General features: G+C 38.2%; 1 protein-coding gene across 1 annotated transcript; it reads left to right on the forward strand.

Moving 5' to 3' along the window:
- Window positions 1-2,970: 2,970 nt before the first annotated feature.
- On the forward strand, window positions 2,971-19,858 carry cd44b (CD44 molecule (Indian blood group) b). The gene is made up of 8 exons (XM_036151382.1): window positions 2,971-3,366; window positions 13,741-13,906; window positions 14,130-14,266; window positions 14,362-14,427; window positions 15,064-15,417; window positions 16,297-16,380; window positions 16,538-16,616; window positions 18,153-19,858. The coding sequence occupies exons 1-8, from the start codon at window positions 3,300-3,302 to the stop codon at window positions 18,364-18,366; spliced, it is 1,167 nt and encodes a 388-aa protein (XP_036007275.1). The 5' UTR covers window positions 2,971-3,299; the 3' UTR covers window positions 18,367-19,858.
- The last annotated feature ends 286 nt before the right edge of the window (window positions 19,859-20,144 follow it).

A 20,144-nucleotide genomic window follows, 5' to 3' on the forward strand; every position in this document is an offset into this window, starting at 1 on the left:
CCTTGTGTTTACTGAACCTATGAGCCTGTATCAATTTCAAATGTTTCAGTGAAAGCTTTAGTTAGTATAATCTGTTCCAGAGGCCTTTCTGGCTTTCCAAATATATATCATAAAAGTTCATGAGTTGTGTGTTGAAATTCCTAGATTCTAAAATCATTACAAGTTTAATTAAAAAGGGTCAAACAACTAAAACAGGTCAGGACCAAAGTTTATTTTGCCGCAATAAAAGAGAATGGTAAAAGAAGCTGAAAAAAATTTCTCTAAATCTGATTCTTAATAGCAAACAAAAAAGAAGAACAAGAACAGGATGCCTTGTGGCAAGAAGGTTCTGAGTCCAAATGGTTGCTTGCTCTCTTCCTGTATCGAGTTTGCTAGTTCTCCCTTTATGTGAGTTGATTCTCATTGGGGACTTTGGTAGAGTTAGTGAAGTCCTAACCTGTTTGGTTAGACCTCTTCAAGAAAACCCAACAGAGATATCTTGAGGTCATTTACAAAGAGCAGATAAAACTGAATAATATCATTACTACTTCTGCATTACTATTCATCTATATTCAGGCACAGCTCATCATCAGCATTACAAAACATATTTCACAGTTGACTCTAACGGAAATATTCAGTTTATTTAGGGTGACAGAGCCGCAGGAGTTAAGGAGTCCGTCCTGCAATTGGCAGGTTGCCGGTTCGATCCCCTGCTCCGACCGTCTCGGTCGTTGTGTCCACCCGAGTTGCCTGCTGGCGGTGGTCAGAGGGCCCGGTGGCACCGATGTATGGCAGCCTCGCTTCTGTCAGTCTGCCCCAGCTGTGTCTACTAGCAGAGCTCTCCACCGTCAGGGTGTGAATGTGTATGTGAATGACTGATTATAGTGTAAAGCGCTTTGGGGTCGTTGGACTAGTTAAAGCACTGTACAAGTACAAACCATTTGCCATTTACCATCTATTCTTGTGTTAACATTACACTTAAATGTAAAACGTGCATGTAATTGGTTATCAAATAACACCCATTACAATTCCCTGTCACTTGTAAGAATGTGGTTGTATGTGCACTTGTGTTAATGTGGCATTTAGTATGACAATCAAGTCTTTCTCATAATATTAGTCATTCATTGGTTTTTGAAAAGAAATACAGGACTTTTAAATAGCACCTATTACCAGAACTATTATTATCAAAATAGATAAGCTGGTGCTGTGGAGCTCTGCCAATATTAGCTCAGCAAGGAAGATGGCAGTCAACATTCTTCCTTCTAAAAGGGTAAAAAGCAAATCAAACACACATTTGCGTATTTGTAAAAACTCGCAATACTTGGAATATTGGAATATTGCCCATAATAAACATTTAGAAAATAAGTCCAGGAGAAACACCTAGAGATTTACCAACCTGACCCCATGAGACATTTTCCCACATAAATGAAAAGATGCCATGTGAGGGTAATAATAATAAAAAAAAAAATGTCAACTGAAAGGCCAGATCATTCGCTAGTTAAGTGCTATTCCCATGACTGCAAGTTAGTGACCATGGCAAGCCATTAGACAGGTCTTCACGGCCTGTTTGGGGGGAAGGAAAAGAATTGCAGATAGCGGTCATGGTTTCATATTACATCTGGTTATTACGCAATCACAAGCAAACAGCGCTGGGGAGATTCCAGAAACCTGAGGTGACTCCATCAATTGCCTGATGAAGTGAAATGTTAAACCTGGAATAATAATAGAGGACACTTTCTCATGATGGAAGTGCTTGTTAAGATATTTAAGATAGTATTGACTAGAGTGCTTTAGATTATTTTTAGATGTTTTTGACACCTTGTTGAATCTAGGCCGCAAACAATTTAGCCTACAGGGTTCTGACCACTGAGCTATATAATACACTAGAGTGCTGATTTTGCCGAAAAACTGAAGTCACTGGCCGCCATCTTGTTACTCCCTACTCTCACAGAATCCCATAGGATTTGGTTGCAACAACAAGCAGTTTTCTGGCTGTGTGAAAACGTTTCATAGGTAATTCTACAGTCAGTGGATGTACTAACACTATCAACTACTAGGAAATTAGGTGCTGAAATATTTTACATGTTATTCATATTAAATATATATATATATATATATATATATATATATATATATATATATATGTATATGTATATATGTATATGTATATATAAGTATGTATATATGTATATATATGTACACACATATGTAAATATATGTTTTTGTATATTGTTATTTATATATTTATTAATGTTAAACATATATATTTAAATGAATAAAATGCAAAATATTTCAGCACATGACTTTCTCAGTACTTGGTATTTTTAGAACATAACATAAAACTATATGGCATTTGACATTTTAAAAGTCTTAAGCCCCCCCTGAACATGAGAAAATCCTCGTTATTCGATGCTGTAGCGCACATATTCCCTAGTTACTGGGGGGAAATAGGGAGTACCAATATGGCGGCTGGTGGCTTCAAAGCGACTCGTTCTAACAGACGGTTATTAGCACTCCAGTGTATAATATAGCTCAGTGGTTCTGACCCATTGCTGGCAAAATGTGCCTGATAAAGTGATTGTATGTGCCCCAGGTAAAAGCATTCAGTACATACACAATATTAAGAAAAACTGACTCTGCAAAATATACAAGCTTTTCCAAATGTTGGGCCAGAAAGAATGACGAAGAAACCATGGTGAGCTGAGATGAGGAAATCAGATGAGTTGACAACGTAGAAAAGATTGAGCAAAATATCAGATGGGCTTACTCGAACTGTTGCTTTGTCAGGAACATGAATAAAAGGATATGGGGGTGTATGATGATAGGGTGAAAATGAAGTATGGAGACAAGGACAAACAGTCTGAAGGAAGGAGAAATCACCTTCTTCCTTCTGAAGAAGAAGAGAGTGTAGAGAACGAAAAAGAGAGAGTAAGTGGAGGGGTGGGGCAGTAGAGGAGGAGGGGCAATTGTAGGAGAGGCAGAAGGGTGTGTGTACACTTGAACCACTCTTCCCCTTCTATGTGCATGCCACCAGCCACTGCTGTCTGCCCAGCAGAGAGGAGAAAGTTGATGCACATTTTGAGCCATCTCCAGCAGCTTTCAGACACCCAGAGCAAGTTCAGGTGTCCTCTTCTGTTGTGTGTGTGTGTGTGCGTGCTTTTTTTTAAAACATCTCTCCTACTCATTTACTCTTTCTCAAACACATACACCCACCAGCCATCACTGCTGGCACTGTAGAGGGAAGACAGGACACGAAGAGGACTGGTATACACCTTTATGCCTAGCTGCTCACCCAGCCTTCACCAGACAGTTTGGCAAAGATGTGGACTTTTCTCTTAGGGGTCATCTTTGGAATACTGGCCTCTGGCAGGTCGGATCAACTTCAAGGTGAGCAGATTGTATTTTTACCGACATTATAGCTCTTTGTTTTTTTTTTTGTTTTTTTGTGTGTGTGTTTGTTTGTTTTATGTGCTACTGTGTCTGGCACTTCCCCTTGATATCAGATTTTTTACAACCAGACAATAGTCTTTATTTCATCCTGAGGCTTGAGGAGGAGATGAAAGAGTAGTGCTCCTAAAAAAGGCAACGTGTGAGTGAGAGACGCTGCTGAGTGTGCAGCTTGTAGAATGGATGAGTTGATGCCGGCAAGGGAGCATGTGCTACTCCAGACAGGCTTGCGTCTGGCATAGTCTGAGACCGACACACGATAGACACAAAGAAGGCAGCCTTTCCTCTTCCTCACTCCATCTGAGACACGTTTGCTTTCAAAGCTGCTTTTTCAGAGGTTTTCTCTCCTAAACAGTGTGGTTGTTAGAAGCAGATTTATTAATGCAGGAAAAAAAAATATTACTGTTCTGCCTTATTTAATGTTTTATTCTGTGAGACAAAGGATGTTCCTCAATCGCTCATGTTTCCTTCCCTTTTATTCTCTCCTTCTAACTCTTTGTGTCTGACATATGATTTCATTGGATTTGTTGCCAAGAGCAATAGTCTCTGGAGGTTTACTTAGCTTCGAATCAAACAGGTCCAGGGTCTGTCTGGCTTTATCCCTGAGGAGCCGGTGGTCTGGTTGTTCACAAAGACCTTGCTCTGGCTCTGTGCCAGAGAAAAATCAGCATCTAGCTATAAATTTAACCAGGATTTAAAGGCAAAGAGAGGGGATATCTAGACAGCTCGGATGCAGTGTGTGGGAGGGGGGGGGGGGTCATATTACCCTTAAAGACAGCCCCTGTTGGCTCCTCAAGAATCATTATATTGAGAAGTGTGGCTTTGTTTGTGCATGTGTCAATTGTCTATAGTTATTGTCCATCTGGGTCCAGACGTAGTCTTTGAGCTGATCCTGTTGGCGTGTTTTCATGAGGAGATTTATGGTACACTACCTGCATGGACCTTATCTTTTTTTGGGTGGAAAAAAAAAGGAAAATAGAAACTCCCACCACCATACTAACACCAAAATGACTGGAAACACTTTCACCACATTCATATATGGAGTTTTTTCCCTTTTAGTTGAAAAAAAAAATTTGGTTTGATTTTGCAAGGATTTCAGACTTTTCATGGATGTTAAATTGAATTGGTAACTTAAATGATTTGGAGAAAGGCAGTGAAACATTACAATTTTGACAGTGACACGTGTGTTCTTTTATCAGTATGCAAAAAGCTAAACCACTGGTTAAAATTAAACGATACGAGCAGCTTCCAAAAAAAACCTTAAAACTTTATTGCTTACACATTATAGAACATACCGTTTTTTTCGGTTGGAATTATCTTATTTCTAATTTATCGTTCACTGGCAAGCCTGTAGGTTGCATGTCCTGCAGGCATGCTATTATTTGCTTCCTTGGTTGGGCAAACCTTCTCCTGAATGCTCCTGTGTCATGTTTCAAGGTGGGGGGTGGCCAGAGTCCCCATGGACCAGGCCCTGACAAAGACTGCTTTTGTTGACATGGTCTCGAATACTTAAAGGCACGTGTTTGCCTCCTCTACCAATGTGCCCTCTACTGCAAACCGCATTTTCTTTCAGCCTGTAGCAAGGACCCCGGTTCCCATAGACTCTGGTGCAAAGCACACAGTTTATCAGTCTGCCTTTGCAGAACATTACAAGATGTCAGACAGTTTTCTTTCTAAACTAAGCATTATTTCTAGCTTTTGCACCAGGCGTCAAATCAAGAATAAACATCAACGTTCTATGGTCTTTTTTACAGGCAGGACCCTGAGGCTAGGGGCTGGGACTCCTTCTTTGTGAAGCACTCTCTGGCCCAGTTATTTGTTCACATGGCTTTCCTTGTGACTTCTATGTGGATGATTCCCTGCTATTTTCAGTAAATGTCCTCAACATTTAGGCCTGAGTCTCAGCTCGCTTGAGGAAGGATGGTCCCCCTCCAGCTAAATCTTTCCAGAGCTGATCTGTTGGTCATCATTGCCCGTCAAGTCATGACTCACCAACGAGAGTAGTTCCAGTTTCAGACTTATTCAGAGCTACTGTAGCACAGATGTCTACGGTTATAACGACTCTTTAAAATATCTTCGATTGTAACAGTTCCCACAACATCTATATTACCTTAGGGATTAAGACATTATTTTTGATTTTGGTTGACTTGACACACATTATCACCATGCCTGTCTGAGTTTCTCCTTGACAAAATTGCAAGTGGCATGGATATTATTAATGACCAGTTGTCCTTTTCCCAGATTGTTCCTCTTTCTCTTCCATGCCCCTTTGCACACTATAGAATAATAAAAATTAAAAAAAACTCTTGGTATAACTGACAGTCACACCTTCCCAACCTGCATTAAACTCCCTTAACATCCCCCATCACTCATATTGAAAGCAACACTGAAGTTTCACATCTAATTATTTGGACACTTGTCTCTTTACAACTCATTGACCTTCTCTGGCAGTCAGAGCTGAATCAAAGTCTTCAACTCCTGCTTCGAGAATGGCTATGTCGTTGGCATTTAGCAATCTAAAGTGTGTATGCTCCATCCCGATTGCTGAATTCCTCCCAGGAATGTTGTCTGGCCCTCCTGTCTCCATGAAAAAGGCAGTTGATCCAGATTATTTACATTTCTCATTCCACAAAGCAATGAGCTACCCATATCTCTAGCATTTACGGTGTTGCTAAAGTCTCTTACTGTACTGAGATTAGCTCCCTCCAAAATCTTGTTTTTCCAACAAATAGCCATTTCTGGAGTCTGATCAGTTTCTACACTTTTTAAATGAATTTCTTCATTTATATTTAACTGTTAGTACTCCTAATGTCCAAATTTTAATCTTGGTTATGTAAAAAGAACCAAAGTGAAAATCTGACTAATATTGTATCAGTGGCCTAGAGGTGTCTGACAAAGGTGGATTGACAAATCTTTCAAAATTAGGATACGCTAACATTTTGTACCTTGTCCTGCAGGCTCTAGCTACATTATATTTAAATAGATTAAACTAGATTAGCTTTGTCAGAGTTGTTATCAAGTTGTGTCACTAGAAACACCTTGTTTTGAAGTCCAACAATGATATTCTTGAGGGGTGAAAAGTGAAAGCCCTCCGTTTTTCTGTTGTAGCCAGAGTTAACCCAGAAAACAAATTTGTATAAAGCAATCTAATAGTAATATAAATTAAATAAACAAACAATAACTAACTAAATAAATAACTAATAAACACATACTATAATAAAACCCGAGAAAATTATTCTAAAGTTGATGTTTTTATAGACTCATGAAGAACAAAGTTAGAAGGGGGCAATTGTTAAAGTTACCCATTTGTTTAACCGTCATTTTGCTATCGGTTCACCACAGACTCATTTGGATTTCAAGTCCTCCAAATACAGCATTTCAAAGCAAATGATAATGCTCCTTGGTGAAGAGTCGTAACAAACACCCCACAGGCTAGTAGTTATTAAAATGAGTCAAAGAGCTACAGGATGCTGCACTTTGCATATTATTGACAAGTTGATTGAAAAGGTAAATGTAAATGTTTGGGGGAGGATTTTTCTGTCCTCTTCCTCATTCTCCTCTTTTCACAATTTTTTTCAAGGGACAGATTAGCACAGACTGGACAGATTTCTCGTCACATCTGTTTTAGAGGAAGTGAAAGCTTTGGGACTGTAGAAACGAAAAAAGACTAAACTGCCACCCTGATATGTCTGCAAAAACGTGCCTACCGCTAAGTCTGAAGTGGGTGGAGGTGTGAACTTTCGAAGTGAGATGGGATGCCACGCTCCTCGGAGAACATCAGTTTTGTCAAAGTCCTTTATGTGACCCTTTGGTTGTTTTGTATCTAGGTTATATGCTTGAGTGTTTGCAAACATATTTCTGACCACATCTCATGTTTCAGTTGTCCCTAGTACCCCAGAGACTTTTCCCAGGGGTGGGATAGGTGTGTCTGCTGACATAATGAAGTTCACCCAGGTGTGATGACGTTTGTCGGAGAAGTTTTGCGGGTATTAAGGCAACAAAGTCTCACTTCACAACCCTTTTATGGACTATGGCTAAACAGATGTTACAGCGTGAATGGGACCAACACAGTAGGTTCTTTCTCCAAGCATGACTTACTAACCTCATGACATTTTTAGAGCACTTAAATGAGAACACTCCCTGCACAGCGTGTCTGGGAACGGCAAGTAACGACGTAGATAAGAAGATAAAAACGAGACATAGCTTTGTATGTTATTAATGTTGACAATAGCATACTGCTACCTAGTCTCCTCCTCTGCCATGGCTCTGCAAGGTCATGAAGGAATAATCGGCCTTATGCATCTGCAAGCTGTCCGTTTTTGTTTTTTAAACCGTGTGCGGGGGGTATATTGTGTTTTATTGCTGGCATGGAAACAACAAATGGAGAGGGGTAAGAGAAAACAAGACCAAATGAAAAAGCAGAGCGGGGGAAAAAAGTGAAGTTGGAGCAGAGACTCAGGTTTGACAATTACTCCCACTGCAGCTGAAGGTTTTGGCAACACAGAGCTTTAGAGCTCAATTTCTATTGAACTCTGCAACCAGTCTTTGCAGTCTCCTTGGTTCCAACTCTATTAGGTGACAAAGGAGCTTTTGGGAGAGTCAGTGCCTTGGCGTAACAGGCCTCTGGACTGCATAAAGACACCCACAACTGTCCCTCTGCATATTAATGAACACCCCCTTAGATCACTGTCAGGACTCTTTTCAGCCCACCGATGGTGTGCTGTTCTCCCTTTGATCCTTTTGGGGCCAGGTTTGCAGGGCCAAGGTTGTTGTCTATTTCATCCCTCTACACTTGGAAGGATGGAGTCTGCTCTGTTAGCAAGTACTGAGGTTGTTTTGGGTTTTCGTGCGAGATACTGAGAAGTAGAGGTGAACTCTATTTTCAGCATGTGCACAGGAACCTGCTGCTGTTGAGCAACTGCCACCAACAGACAAAAATTGAATTTCCTGCTGCTGCTGTTGGTGCTGTTTGCTCATAACAGCATGTCGGAAAATAGGACGGGCCTCTGCTCTTATCTCATGTATGTAAAACCGGATATCAAGATAATATAAAACATTTCTCAATAAATAATTAAATATATTATTCTCAGATGGATACTGATTAATAAAACTGTCAGGTTGAGAATGCAGCCAAAAAGGCATATAGTTGGTTTTATACACAATATAAAAAATCAAAACTAACTAAAAATCTGTGAGTTACTGTTAATAGATTCAAATTAAAAATTTTCAAGTGATACAACTATGTAAACCTTTGAAAGACGTATTGCTGTTAAATGACAATAGTGTCATTTATTTACTTATACATAGTGTGATGTTATACTTATAATTGCAAATTTCCTTTCAATGCCACTTTATAAGCCAGATCTTGCTAGTCCCAGGTTGAATCTCTTTTTCCTTAAGAACTTAACTCTTACACACACTGAGACTTTGGTCCATGTTAGTGAGAAGGTGTCATGCAGTTGCTGCATACTTTATCTCCTTTACATTCCTGCTGAGAATCTCCCACTCCACCATATGCCAATAGTACTCTGTTGGATTGAGATACAGTGTCTTTGGAAACTATTGGAATTAGTGAACTCATAGTCATGTTTACAAATTTTTTTTTTTAGATAATTAGTTTATTATTCTGCTGCACATAGTGTAGTCTTAAAGCTACATTACTAACAAAGGCTGTGATGTTTACCACAGCCTTTGTGAGAATGCTCTGACTATGCCATTTGAATGTTGCGGCTGAAATTATGACTCATCGGACCACCAAACGTTTTCCTAATCTGTTATTATTGTCAAATTAATAAATAAATAATCAGCCTGTGTGAATTGTAGTTTTATGTCTTTCCTAGTTCCTGGTATACAGGACTAAGACCTGGTGTGGTCCTACACTGCTGTGGCCTATTTGCTCTAGGCTCTAATATGCATTCAGAGCAAGATAGTCCACATACCTTGGGGTGTAAGAAACAATGATTTGACCTACTGTTGTGAATGGTATAAATCATTTTTGAAATGCCAGACATTTTTTTAAACTGATGCCCCATGATGTTTTTTTTTAACTCTTTTAAGAGATACCAGTTTATTTTCCCATCAGAAAATACTTCTTAGCAAACTAAAAATCGTTGTATCTGCTGGGGTGCGGATAGATTGAGCTTAACAGTAAGATAAAAATAAGAGGCTATGAAAAAAAAAAAACACTAACACAAAATACACAACTGAGTAAAGATAGAATTGAAGGAAACCCAAATCAAATGATGCAATGAGTGGCGGCCAAGTGTTTGGTTGATTATTTTGTTGTGTTAACAAGTAGTTCAACAGGTGTCCCTAATGAAGTGGCTGATGAGGTTATCTTGAAGGTGCATCGTCCAAGTTTAGAAGGAAAAAAATATTTATTTTCTTTCCCATTCATGCCCTTACAATTGCCTAATGTGTGAATAAGTAATCCTATATTTACTACAGCCTCTGTAGGTTGGATTAGTAACTTCACGAGAGAGGGATTCAGGCCAACTCGTCTGGGTGTGTGCGTGATGTGTGCTCTCATTCACCTGGCTACTTTGTTGAGTCTCCACCATAATCAATGCATTAGCACGACAACACAGGCTAACTTCAATGTTTATGGCTTTCTTACCCCAGAAGACATTACACCTCTAAACTAAAGACCTGTGCAGTCACAGAGGCAGATGTTTTCCCTCTGCTTCCATGCACATGCACAACACTGGTGTCATTTCAGCTTGTCACCAGAGGGGGCAAGGTTCTACAAAAACTCTGGAACTTACACTATGCTCCTTTAAAAGGATATTGTCTAACTACAACTACAGCAGAAAGGGAGACTATTTGCCATGTTGGTTTTGTGCATATTTTTACACAGCAGTGCCCAAAGAAGTTGTTTATTGTCTCAATGGAAGTTTTTAATTTGTTCAGCATTTGTTCAGAATTTGTGTAGTTGGTGTGACTGAAAAGCCTGTGTGACACTTACTTTCACAGCCCTACACCAAAAAACACAGCGATAAGATTTAAAAAATTTGTTCTTATTTCCTGTCAAACATCGCAATGTGACTAAGCGATCTTTCACAACGCATAAATTATTCACCCTGGTAACAAATGTAAACTACAGACAAACAACAGGCTAAGAAAGCGTCTCAAATATTTTTGACCCATCTTCATGTGATCAGCGGCAGTATTATTATTATTATTATTATTTACATTTTTCAGAACAAGTGAAAAGCCTTTAGAGTGTCAACTTACTGTGCAGTTTGAGTAGTTAAGACATATAGTACAACATTTCATTTTGACTGTGACAGCAATCAAAAACCAAGTTTTTAGTTGTTATTGTTTTTTTTATGTAGAAAGGCTACCATGTAGCAACAGTCTCCTCTGAAATCAAGCCAAGGGTAAAGATTCAGCATGAGCTCTGTGTTCTGAGCTCCTGCCACCTGCTGTCTGTCTCTCAGTCACTATACCAGGGTTCACCTGCCTGCCAGGTGTTTCACTTCTAAAACATGCACGTTTGGATTTTGAAGGGAGTGTGCCCACCAACTGTTGCCATCTTATCTGATGAAGCCAACTTTGCTTCTTTTGTGTTTATTTCCATACCCTGATGATCACCCACAAACTTAGGCAAATTTCTTTTGAGGCAAACGACACAATAATATTGTCCTCGGAAGTTGGGATTCACGACCTCCGGGTTGGAAAATTTAACTGGAACATTACAGGCCCATAAAGTCAGTATTACGAGTCGGAAAGTCAGTGCAACAGGATGGTATCTGACATCGGCATTCATGATGGCTGCTACTCGCTGCAACATTGAGTAAAATATCACACTTTGACTGTTTGTAGCAGCTCTCTATTATTTATGTAACATTTAGTCAGTCGTACATGTGTTATCTTTCAGTGTTTATCAGAGGGGATGTTTCAACTCTGTTTATTTGCACAAAATATCGCCTAGACCAGCGTTATTGTTATTGTTTTAACAACATTGTGAGCATCCATGTTTTTTACTACTTTCCAACGGAGGGAAACTGGAACCCAAGAAGGTGATTGGGACCTAATCTGTAATTTGTTAATTCCAACCTCGCACCATAATGACCAGGTTGTTGTTGTTGACGGATCCAAACTAAGTTTAGGATTACTGTCCTTTATTATTCTTTATTTTTTTTGCCCACAAATGACCCTTACAACAGATGTCAAAGAATTGTTGTAATCCGGCAAGAAGCTAATTAAAGAAATAAGATCCTCTATAAAAATAACTGTTTTGTTGGGATTTTGCATAATTTACATTGGTTTAGATTATCCCTAAAGTGACTGGATTTCCATGTTGTATTTTTTCCCCAGAACATATTCCTCAGCATATTAACCTCAGCAATTATAATCTCTTATTTTGTTTACACCAAGAGAAGCATTTGACAAGAATGGCTTAAAGTGTGACATAAAAATAACACTTTGTTCATTTTGAGCTTTGTATTTTTTTATTGAACACACATTGAAAATACTTGTGCTTATTTGGTTCCTGTTTGGGTTATTCATTTGAAACCAGGCACGCCGTTTGAGCAAGGCACAAACAAAGATGATTCTGCAGTGGCGATGTTAAATGTGAAACCCACTCTATCACTGGGAAGAATGTGATAGAAGCAGGATCTACCTGTGCACAAGTGATCTAGCACATTACAATTGGCCTGTTCTCGCTATTAAATGCTTTAAAATGTTTGATGGGTGCATAAAAAAATCATTATTAGTTTTGTCAAAAATATATATTTTTGATATTAATAATAATTGAATTATTATAATAAATTTAATTAAATTAATAAAGGTATTTCACAAAATGGAGTGATTTATTGCTTCCAGGATTAGATAAAAGTACAAATTTGCAATGGATACTGTGCCTTAAGGAGGAAATACAAACAATTTGTAAATCTGTAATTTCTTATTTTGATTGAGCACTTCCAGATATTATTATTATTATTATTATTATTATTATTATTATTATTATTATTATTATTATTATTATTATTATTATTATTGCAATGCATTATGCTGAGGTACAGCTCAGCATAATGCAGTAGTTATTTCGTCAACCTGTGAATGGAGCTATATAACACATGTGCCTTAATGCAACAACTAGTAGCAGAATAAGACTCTAAAGAGGAACTGCAGTAGGAAAGATTGGCCTCATAACTGTAACTTTAAAACCGTTTTGACAAGTCTGTGAAACATTTAGCAACAATGATTCTCTCCGTGTTTATATTTATACGTGAATGTGGGGGTAAAGACCAGGGTGACCAAATGTCCCTGATTTCCAGGGACATTCCTGTTTCTCTCCAAAGAGTACCCTACTGCAGGCATAGGACACAGCCATTTTTACAATCAGTGCTGGAAGAACACACTGGAAGTCTACGGGAAACACCTCAAGGCACTCTATGCACTCTATAGACACTAAATGTTTATTGTTTTGATATGCGAGATCACCCAACTGTACTTCGTGTTCATGACTTGAATTTAAAAAAAATAAATAAATAATGTCATGTCAAAGAGCTGCTGCTCTTTTGCCAAGATAAAATACCAAATGCTACACTCTGTTTTGGGAACCCTGGGAGCTCTCATATGATTGGCTCAGGAACCAGGAAGTACACGCGGGGTACACACTACACCAAAGTAGTTCCAGACTGTACCTCTAGGTTTGAAAGGGGAAAAACTTGACCAAGGTATTGTTGATGGAGAGGACTCTTTGTTTATAGGGAATGTTACTTTCATCCCAGGTGACAAAAGAGAATGAGTTGGTAAATTTTAGCGTAAATTACTTACTTATTGCTCCTTTAATGAAGTTGTATTAAATCCACTGATATTAGGGTAAAGTTTCTCATCCAACATTGAAAGGGTTAGTTCTCAGGAAAGGGAATAAAGCATATACATTGAATTCATTTTATATATTAAACCCTCTCACCCATAGGTTTAGGTTTCCTTACCTCTCTTGGTCTCCGCATATTAGAATGTCCAAATGATTGTGATTGCAATGATTGTAAAAATCTATCTATCTATCTATCTATCTATCTATCTATCTATCTATCTATCTATCTATCTATCTATCTATCTATCTATCTATCTGTCTATCTGTCTGTCTGTCTGTCTGTCTGTCTGTCTGTCTGTCTGTCTGTCTGTCTGTCTGTCTGTCTGTCTGTCTGTCTGTCTGTCTGTCTGTCTGTCTGTCTGTCTGTCTGTCTGTCTGTCTGTCTGTCTGTCTGTCTGTCTGTCTGTCTGTCTGTCTGTAACATTTTAGATGTAAAAGTAATAAAAAAAAAACTTCTCATTTGATGTATCTGCTTTTTTTTCTAGTTAATTCTCGCTCCTGCAGTTTCTCTGGTGTGTTTCTGGTTGAGGGAGCGAGCCGTCACTCTCTAAGTTTTGACATGGCCCAAAAAGTCTGTGAGCAGCTTGAGAGCACCATGGCAAGTCTGGAGCAAGTCCAGGAGGCCTATAACAATAAAATGCAAACTTGCAGGTAAAGGTTATTCCATAACACTTTCTTGAAATAAACATTGTGGGAAAAAAACATGTTTGTATAACAAATGACATATGTTAGATGTATGCCACATATTTAGTTTTGAGTTAGGCAACGTAAACAGAAAATTGGTAGATACCAGATATAGTTCACATGTCTATAAAGCATGGAGGATCAAAGTCTGAATCTAACATTTATTATTTTATTTTTGTTGTCTTTTTAGGTATGGTTGGACCACCAATGGGAGCACTGTCATTCTCAGACACAAGCAACATGAAAACTGTGCAAAGAACATGACCGGGTTTATTACTCACATACCGACTACAGGAGATTTCGATGCCTACTGTTATGATGAAAATGGTAAATTTGTAATTAAGGAACTATAATAAAGTTTTGGTTTATTTTGCTGTTTTTATTTGTGTTTTAAAACTTGTCTCTGTGTTCTTTACTGCCAGTTGGGCCTGAGAAGAACTGCAGCAAAGCTTTCCAGAAAACGGGAGCATCCCTCTTAGATCCACCAGGTCAGTATGATACACGCTTACCTTTATCTGACTGTAATGGAATAAAAAGGACCCAAAAGTTACAAAAAACCATGCTGCTGAGTGAATTCGTGTTGTGGATTAGTTGTAGCATTGAAGCATATACATTGGAGGAAAGTAGCTCTGATTAAACATCTACCTAATTATCTAACCTCTGTTGTTTGCACTCTATGGATTAACCCAAATTGATACACAAGTGGATTGATAAACTGCATTCTATTGTGAAGTGTTGCCTAGCTGTTTATGATTTCAGCCTCACATTCAGGACTAAAGAAAGAAGTGTTTTTATAAGATATTTGGTTGCACGCGGTGCTCCATAATATAAGACTCTAATCAGTGGCCATTTGCATGTGTATGTCCAAAAGCATATCAAATGCAAAGCAGCTGAAACAACTCATTTTATATTTCCGATTGAATTTGCATGCCAAACTGTGTTTTCTTTTCTCTGATCAGGGTCTAGCAAAAACATTTCTTCCTGACATATACTTAACAACAGTGTTATAAGTAAAGTGCTATAATAATACTACTGTGTAGCTTAGATACTACCTATTTTTAAAAAAAATGTCTTATAAAATACACAAACACTGTTTAATCAAACACTGCTTATTCTCTAAACAGCCTCGACATCAGCGCAGCCTCTGACCCAAGACGCAGCGGAACCAGAAACAACCTCAACATCCCAGTCTGATGGTGTTTTTCAAAGCCAAACTGGCACCCCCACTGAGGAAGAAGCATCTCCCATACCTGCAACTACTCCAGCACATTGGAGTGAAGACGAGTCCAAGAACCCTGTTGAGGGAAGCTCCCTTGGAGGAAGCAACATCAGTGTAGTTTCCTCTTTCACTACAATGGAGCCCGACTCAGCTGATGGATCTGGGATTGAGCCGACTATCACATTGACGGACAATGTTATACCAGTGACCCAGGTTGGAACAACAATGTCGAGTGAGAAGAAACCAGCAGAGCCTACTGGTAAAAACCTAAAATCAGAATTTAAGAGAAGCTCTAACATTATACGCAGGTACTCAAGACATTAAAGAAATTAAGATTTGTTCCAATGAATCTATTTCGGAAGATTAAAAGTACCTTTTGAAAATAACAACTTTAAACCGGGTACTAAAATATACTTTTCACATTTCTGTATTAAAATGCTTTCTTTTTTTATTGGTCTGATGCAATACTAGTATTTAACAAAATTCAATATTGTGTTTTTACACAACAAGAAAGGCTAGAAAACTTCAGTCTTTGTTTAATTAATGTGCATATGTGTTTTGGTCGGGGAACTGAGTTACTTAAAAAAGGGAATATTTCAATAATATACTTATTTATTGAAAAGCACCTGTAGGGTTGCAGTTACCCCCAATCAATATGGTGCATATAAGTCAGTATATATATATATATATATATATATATATATATATATATATATATATATATATATATATATATATATATATATATATATATATATATATATATACATATATATATAGATAGATATAGATAGATATAGATATATATATATATAGAGAGAGAGAGAGAGATAGATAGATTTGTGTGTGTGTAATAAATATAAATATTTTAAAATCTGTTTCAACAATGACCAAAGTAACTGGAGTATTTTTTCAAACAAAGGACGCCCCCTTGTGTTAGCTGAAATATATTTAGAGTTGATTTAAATAAAAAAATCACTCATCTGATCAAAGCAGACAAATCATAGTTCTACTGGAAAAGCAAGAGGAGCATTTTTCTTTGCGATGAAGATGAATGAATGCCGCCTTAAAGAGTAGTCGGCTTGTTTGTTTTTTCCCTTCTATTGCTTAACATATTTGTTATTTTATTGATGTGCAGTCGCAAAACTAAATCACCAGGGAAGAAACATAGTAGGCCCCGCTCCAGCTGACGATGAGAAGCAAAAGGGCGGGAGCTCATCGGGTGAGTGACCTAACATGCACCTCAAACACCCCAAGGTTGTTTGAGGTGCGTAATGACAGTAAACAAACAATATCCCTGCATTGTTCTTGACTTTTTCTGGAATCCTTTTTAACTCTGTCTTGATATTCATTTTGCATTGTATTATTTCTCCTTCTAGACTGGCTGGTTGTTCTTGGTGTTATTGTAGCAGTTGCGGCAATTCTCTTTGTGTGTGCTGCTGTCGCAAGGAGAAGAGGGTAAGGGGTTTGATTGATGTGGACCTTATGGTGCTGTCACTCACATTTGGGGCTTTTGTTTAACTGAAGATACAAACTGCACCTTCAATATATTTAAAGAGAAGAATAGGGTGAGCATGTTTAAATTCATTGTCACAGGGTAAAAATAGTACATGATGGGTCAAAGGTATACATACAGCGCCACAGATATTATCGAAATGTCCCCTGAAGAGTTGTACCATAACCACATGTGTTTTGTGGCCATTTGTGAGCTTCTGGCGTACATCTCGCTGGACCACCCTTCTTTTTTTTCGTTTACTGGCAGGTATGTAGCTTTTAAATGCAGCTCACAAGCTGTAGGGTTAAGAGCAGGGAACGTCCAGAAACTTAATGCTAACCCTCATCATCTATTCTATAACCAGTTCCTGTTTGAATGCCCAACACCAAATTGTGTTCAAGTTTCTACCATCTAGCTTTTGATTTGAAGGCAGACCTAGCTTGTCATTATTCCACCCAGTTTGTGCAATCTATCAATTCCATTTGCAGTGGAACGTCTCCTCATAGTGATACTGTCACTGCTGTGGTCGACAGCTGGTACAGCGTTCTCAGGTTTCAAGAACTCAGCTTGACTTCCAACATAGTTCTATTTTCGTGGCCAAATGGTTAAATCTTTTTAACTTTTAATTATAACTTTCCTCCAGCAGGAATTTGACTATACTATGCAGATATCTGCTTATCTGTGTAGTTGTTTTCAGTTAACCTTGAAGGTCTAAAGTTTTGGAGCATTTGATTTTATCTTGGTTGGCAGCCTCTGAGTCCTTATTGGTGTTAAACTTGATTTACTGTGGACAGTGACACTATCGTTTCAGGATTTTCTGGTTTGATACACATGATCCTTGGTTGTTTATTAGTTGTTCTTGGACATTTTAATCAATTTCCTTTCATATGAGTGTGGGTGAGATTGTACCAGCGGAACAATAATTCCAAACCCACACCAATGCTGGTTTAAGAGTGGATAAAGCAGGTTGACTTTAAGCATTTGGAATGGCTCAAATACCTCAACCCTCTTTAGTTTCTATGAGCTATGCACAAATACCAGAGCCACGAAACCAGCTGACTGGAGTAAACGATCATTTCTGATTAGAAGACTGGTCGAAATCCATCCAGGATTATGCCAAAATGATTCCTGCAAAACTGCTGTGGTTTGTCTGCGACCTGCTTATAGACCAACATACAAATAAGTCTGCAGGCATATATTCGAGTCTTTTTATACACAATTCAGACTAGGTGTGGATTAAATACAATTTCCAATCATTTTAAATTCAAGCAACCAGCTTAACTTTCGTGTCGCATAGTCATTTGAGAAAAGATATTGATTCAAATGCATTAATTATAGATTTTCTAGCTTGTAAACATCTAATGGCAACAGTACCTTGTTTTTATCATCCAGACTCTTGGTCCAGAGTTACACTTTTCATATATTTAGCTGCTGGCTGATGCATGGCAAAAAAAAAAAAAACAGGTGCAATAATACGTGCTCCCAATGTGTTTTTGCAGCTTGTGTGGCAGAACACAAACGCTGAACATCACACCCAGAAACAGCAGCGACGGCAATGGGGTCGCCGCCGCACCGTCCAGTTCCAACAACCCGGAGAGAGAACAGGAAATGGTGACCCTCATGAACAAGGAGAACATCCAGGAGAATGGCAACACGGAGGAGTTTACCGTCATCAAATTGGAGGAGTCTCCAGATAAAGACCAGCAAGCCTGAGAGTTGGGCAGTAAAGAGCCTAAGATGGGGGAGGACTATTGAGAGGGTAGAAAAGTTGGTTGTTGAACGCTTTCAGTGGCTGTGCACTGGTAAAGAGGATTCAAATGTATAATTTCAAGCTATTGTTCAACTAGAGTGCACAGCTGTGTTCAGACGCCTTTCAAAAGGGGCCCAAGAATTTCAGACCAGAATGAGCGATTTTGAACATGGTGTGAGAATATGTTCAATCTCCGGTCATGTGTTAATTCCTTTCTATGCTTTGTTGCTTATGGGCCTGGAGAGGAGTCCAAAGAGTGAATCAGAAGTTATGTATTGATTTTGATGTGTCCAAAATTTCAGCAATTCACTTTAACCAGGAAACAATAACCCGATAATCATGTCCTTTTTGTAAAATGTATTTAAGAGGAAAAAATTCTTCACTTAATTGTTTAATTTGTTGTTTAATTTTTGTTTGTTTCTAATATAAAATGGCTATTCCTTTCTGTGCATTATTTCGGACAATCCCTGTTGTCTGTAACTGTTAAAAAAAACTGGGGATGTTACAATGTAGATTGTTACTATCTACATTGTTCCAGTTTGATTCTATTTTCTCTGTCTCTGTACATAAAAAAGTAAAACGTTATAAATGTTACAATAGCTGCCAGTGCTTTTTGTTATTTTGTAGGAAAGGGCTTTGTTGATTTAGCTTGAAGAAATGCTTCTGTTTTTAGCACTATTTAATCAGAAATTGTAGCAAGTATACCTTGGGGGTAAATGGCTCAGTTTGTAAAGGTCAAAGTAGATGGCATGCTAAATCAGCATGTTTCATAGCTTTCCAAAGTGAGTGTTTTATGCACAACTAAAGGTAATCAATAAAGAAATAAGTTGATGTAATTATACCATGGGAATGAAAAACGTGTTATAGGCATTGTGCACAACAGATACTGATTTTGAAGGAAACTAAAGAAACCAGGTTGGTATTTCAAGCACATTTATACATTTTTAAATTAAACTTAAACTTGTTTTTTTACGAGTGAGTGATGGATGCTTATCTGTAAATACTGGACTGATAAGCACATAAACATGAGAAGCTAATCCAATGTAGACATGTAGCATTGCAAATGAAAAAAGACTGTCACAAGTGTCTACATGCTGTATATCTATAAATTAAGCTGCTGTGTTTGTTCAATGTTTCTATACCAAGCTTTGAATCTTGTAAGCATCTTTTTCTAGTGGACTTTCCATAGCTTGAATGTATCCCACATTGTGTAATAATCTACATTATGCTCTGTGTGGCCGATACTTCATTTTAGCTTTTAGAATAAGACTAAACCATATACAGTCGCTGTAAAGAACATTTTTCTGACTTGTTCCAATTTTTGTTATTTTTGTTTTAAACTGAAGAAGACGAATGGTTGCACTAGAGCAGGCAGGTTTGACAAAAAGGTGTTGCTGAAAAGATCTGTAAAGTGGCTAAATCAATAAAATGTGTACAGACATGGATGCACTGGAACGTGGTGTCCCACTGACTGATCACTCTTTGAGCACAAGGGGGAAAAAAAAGGGGGAAACGAATGAGGGACATGGCAGGAAACTCATGTTGCATTGCTACCACGTAAGAGGAAGTAAGGTTTCCATGGCACCGGAGTCGGGATGCGGGAAAACGTTAGCACGGGAGAAAAAGAGTAGGACAAAGATGGACATTTTGAAAGATAGCCATGGCGTCTTTCCAGCAGGAACATCCACGCAAGGGTGTCAGAAGAATATAATAGCTAGTTCTTCCATTCATTGTAAAGAAT

Source organism: Fundulus heteroclitus, chromosome 2 (assembly GCF_011125445.2).
Source record: "Fundulus heteroclitus isolate FHET01 chromosome 2, MU-UCD_Fhet_4.1, whole genome shotgun sequence".
Classification (NCBI taxonomy): domain Eukaryota; kingdom Metazoa; phylum Chordata; class Actinopteri; order Cyprinodontiformes; family Fundulidae; genus Fundulus; species Fundulus heteroclitus.

Excerpts from the sequence above, each read along its gene's own strand:
- cd44b (XM_036151382.1), top strand. The coding sequence starts at position 3,300 with ATGTGGACTTTTCTCTTAGGGGTCATCTTTGGAATACTGGCCTCTGGC. Across the intron at positions 13,907-14,129 it reads AATAAAATGCAAACTTGCAG|GTATGGTTGGACCACCAATG; the intron begins GTAAAGGTTATT and ends TTGTCTTTTTAG. Across the intron at positions 14,267-14,361 it reads CTACTGTTATGATGAAAATG|TTGGGCCTGAGAAGAACTGC; the intron begins GTAAATTTGTAA and ends CTTTACTGCCAG.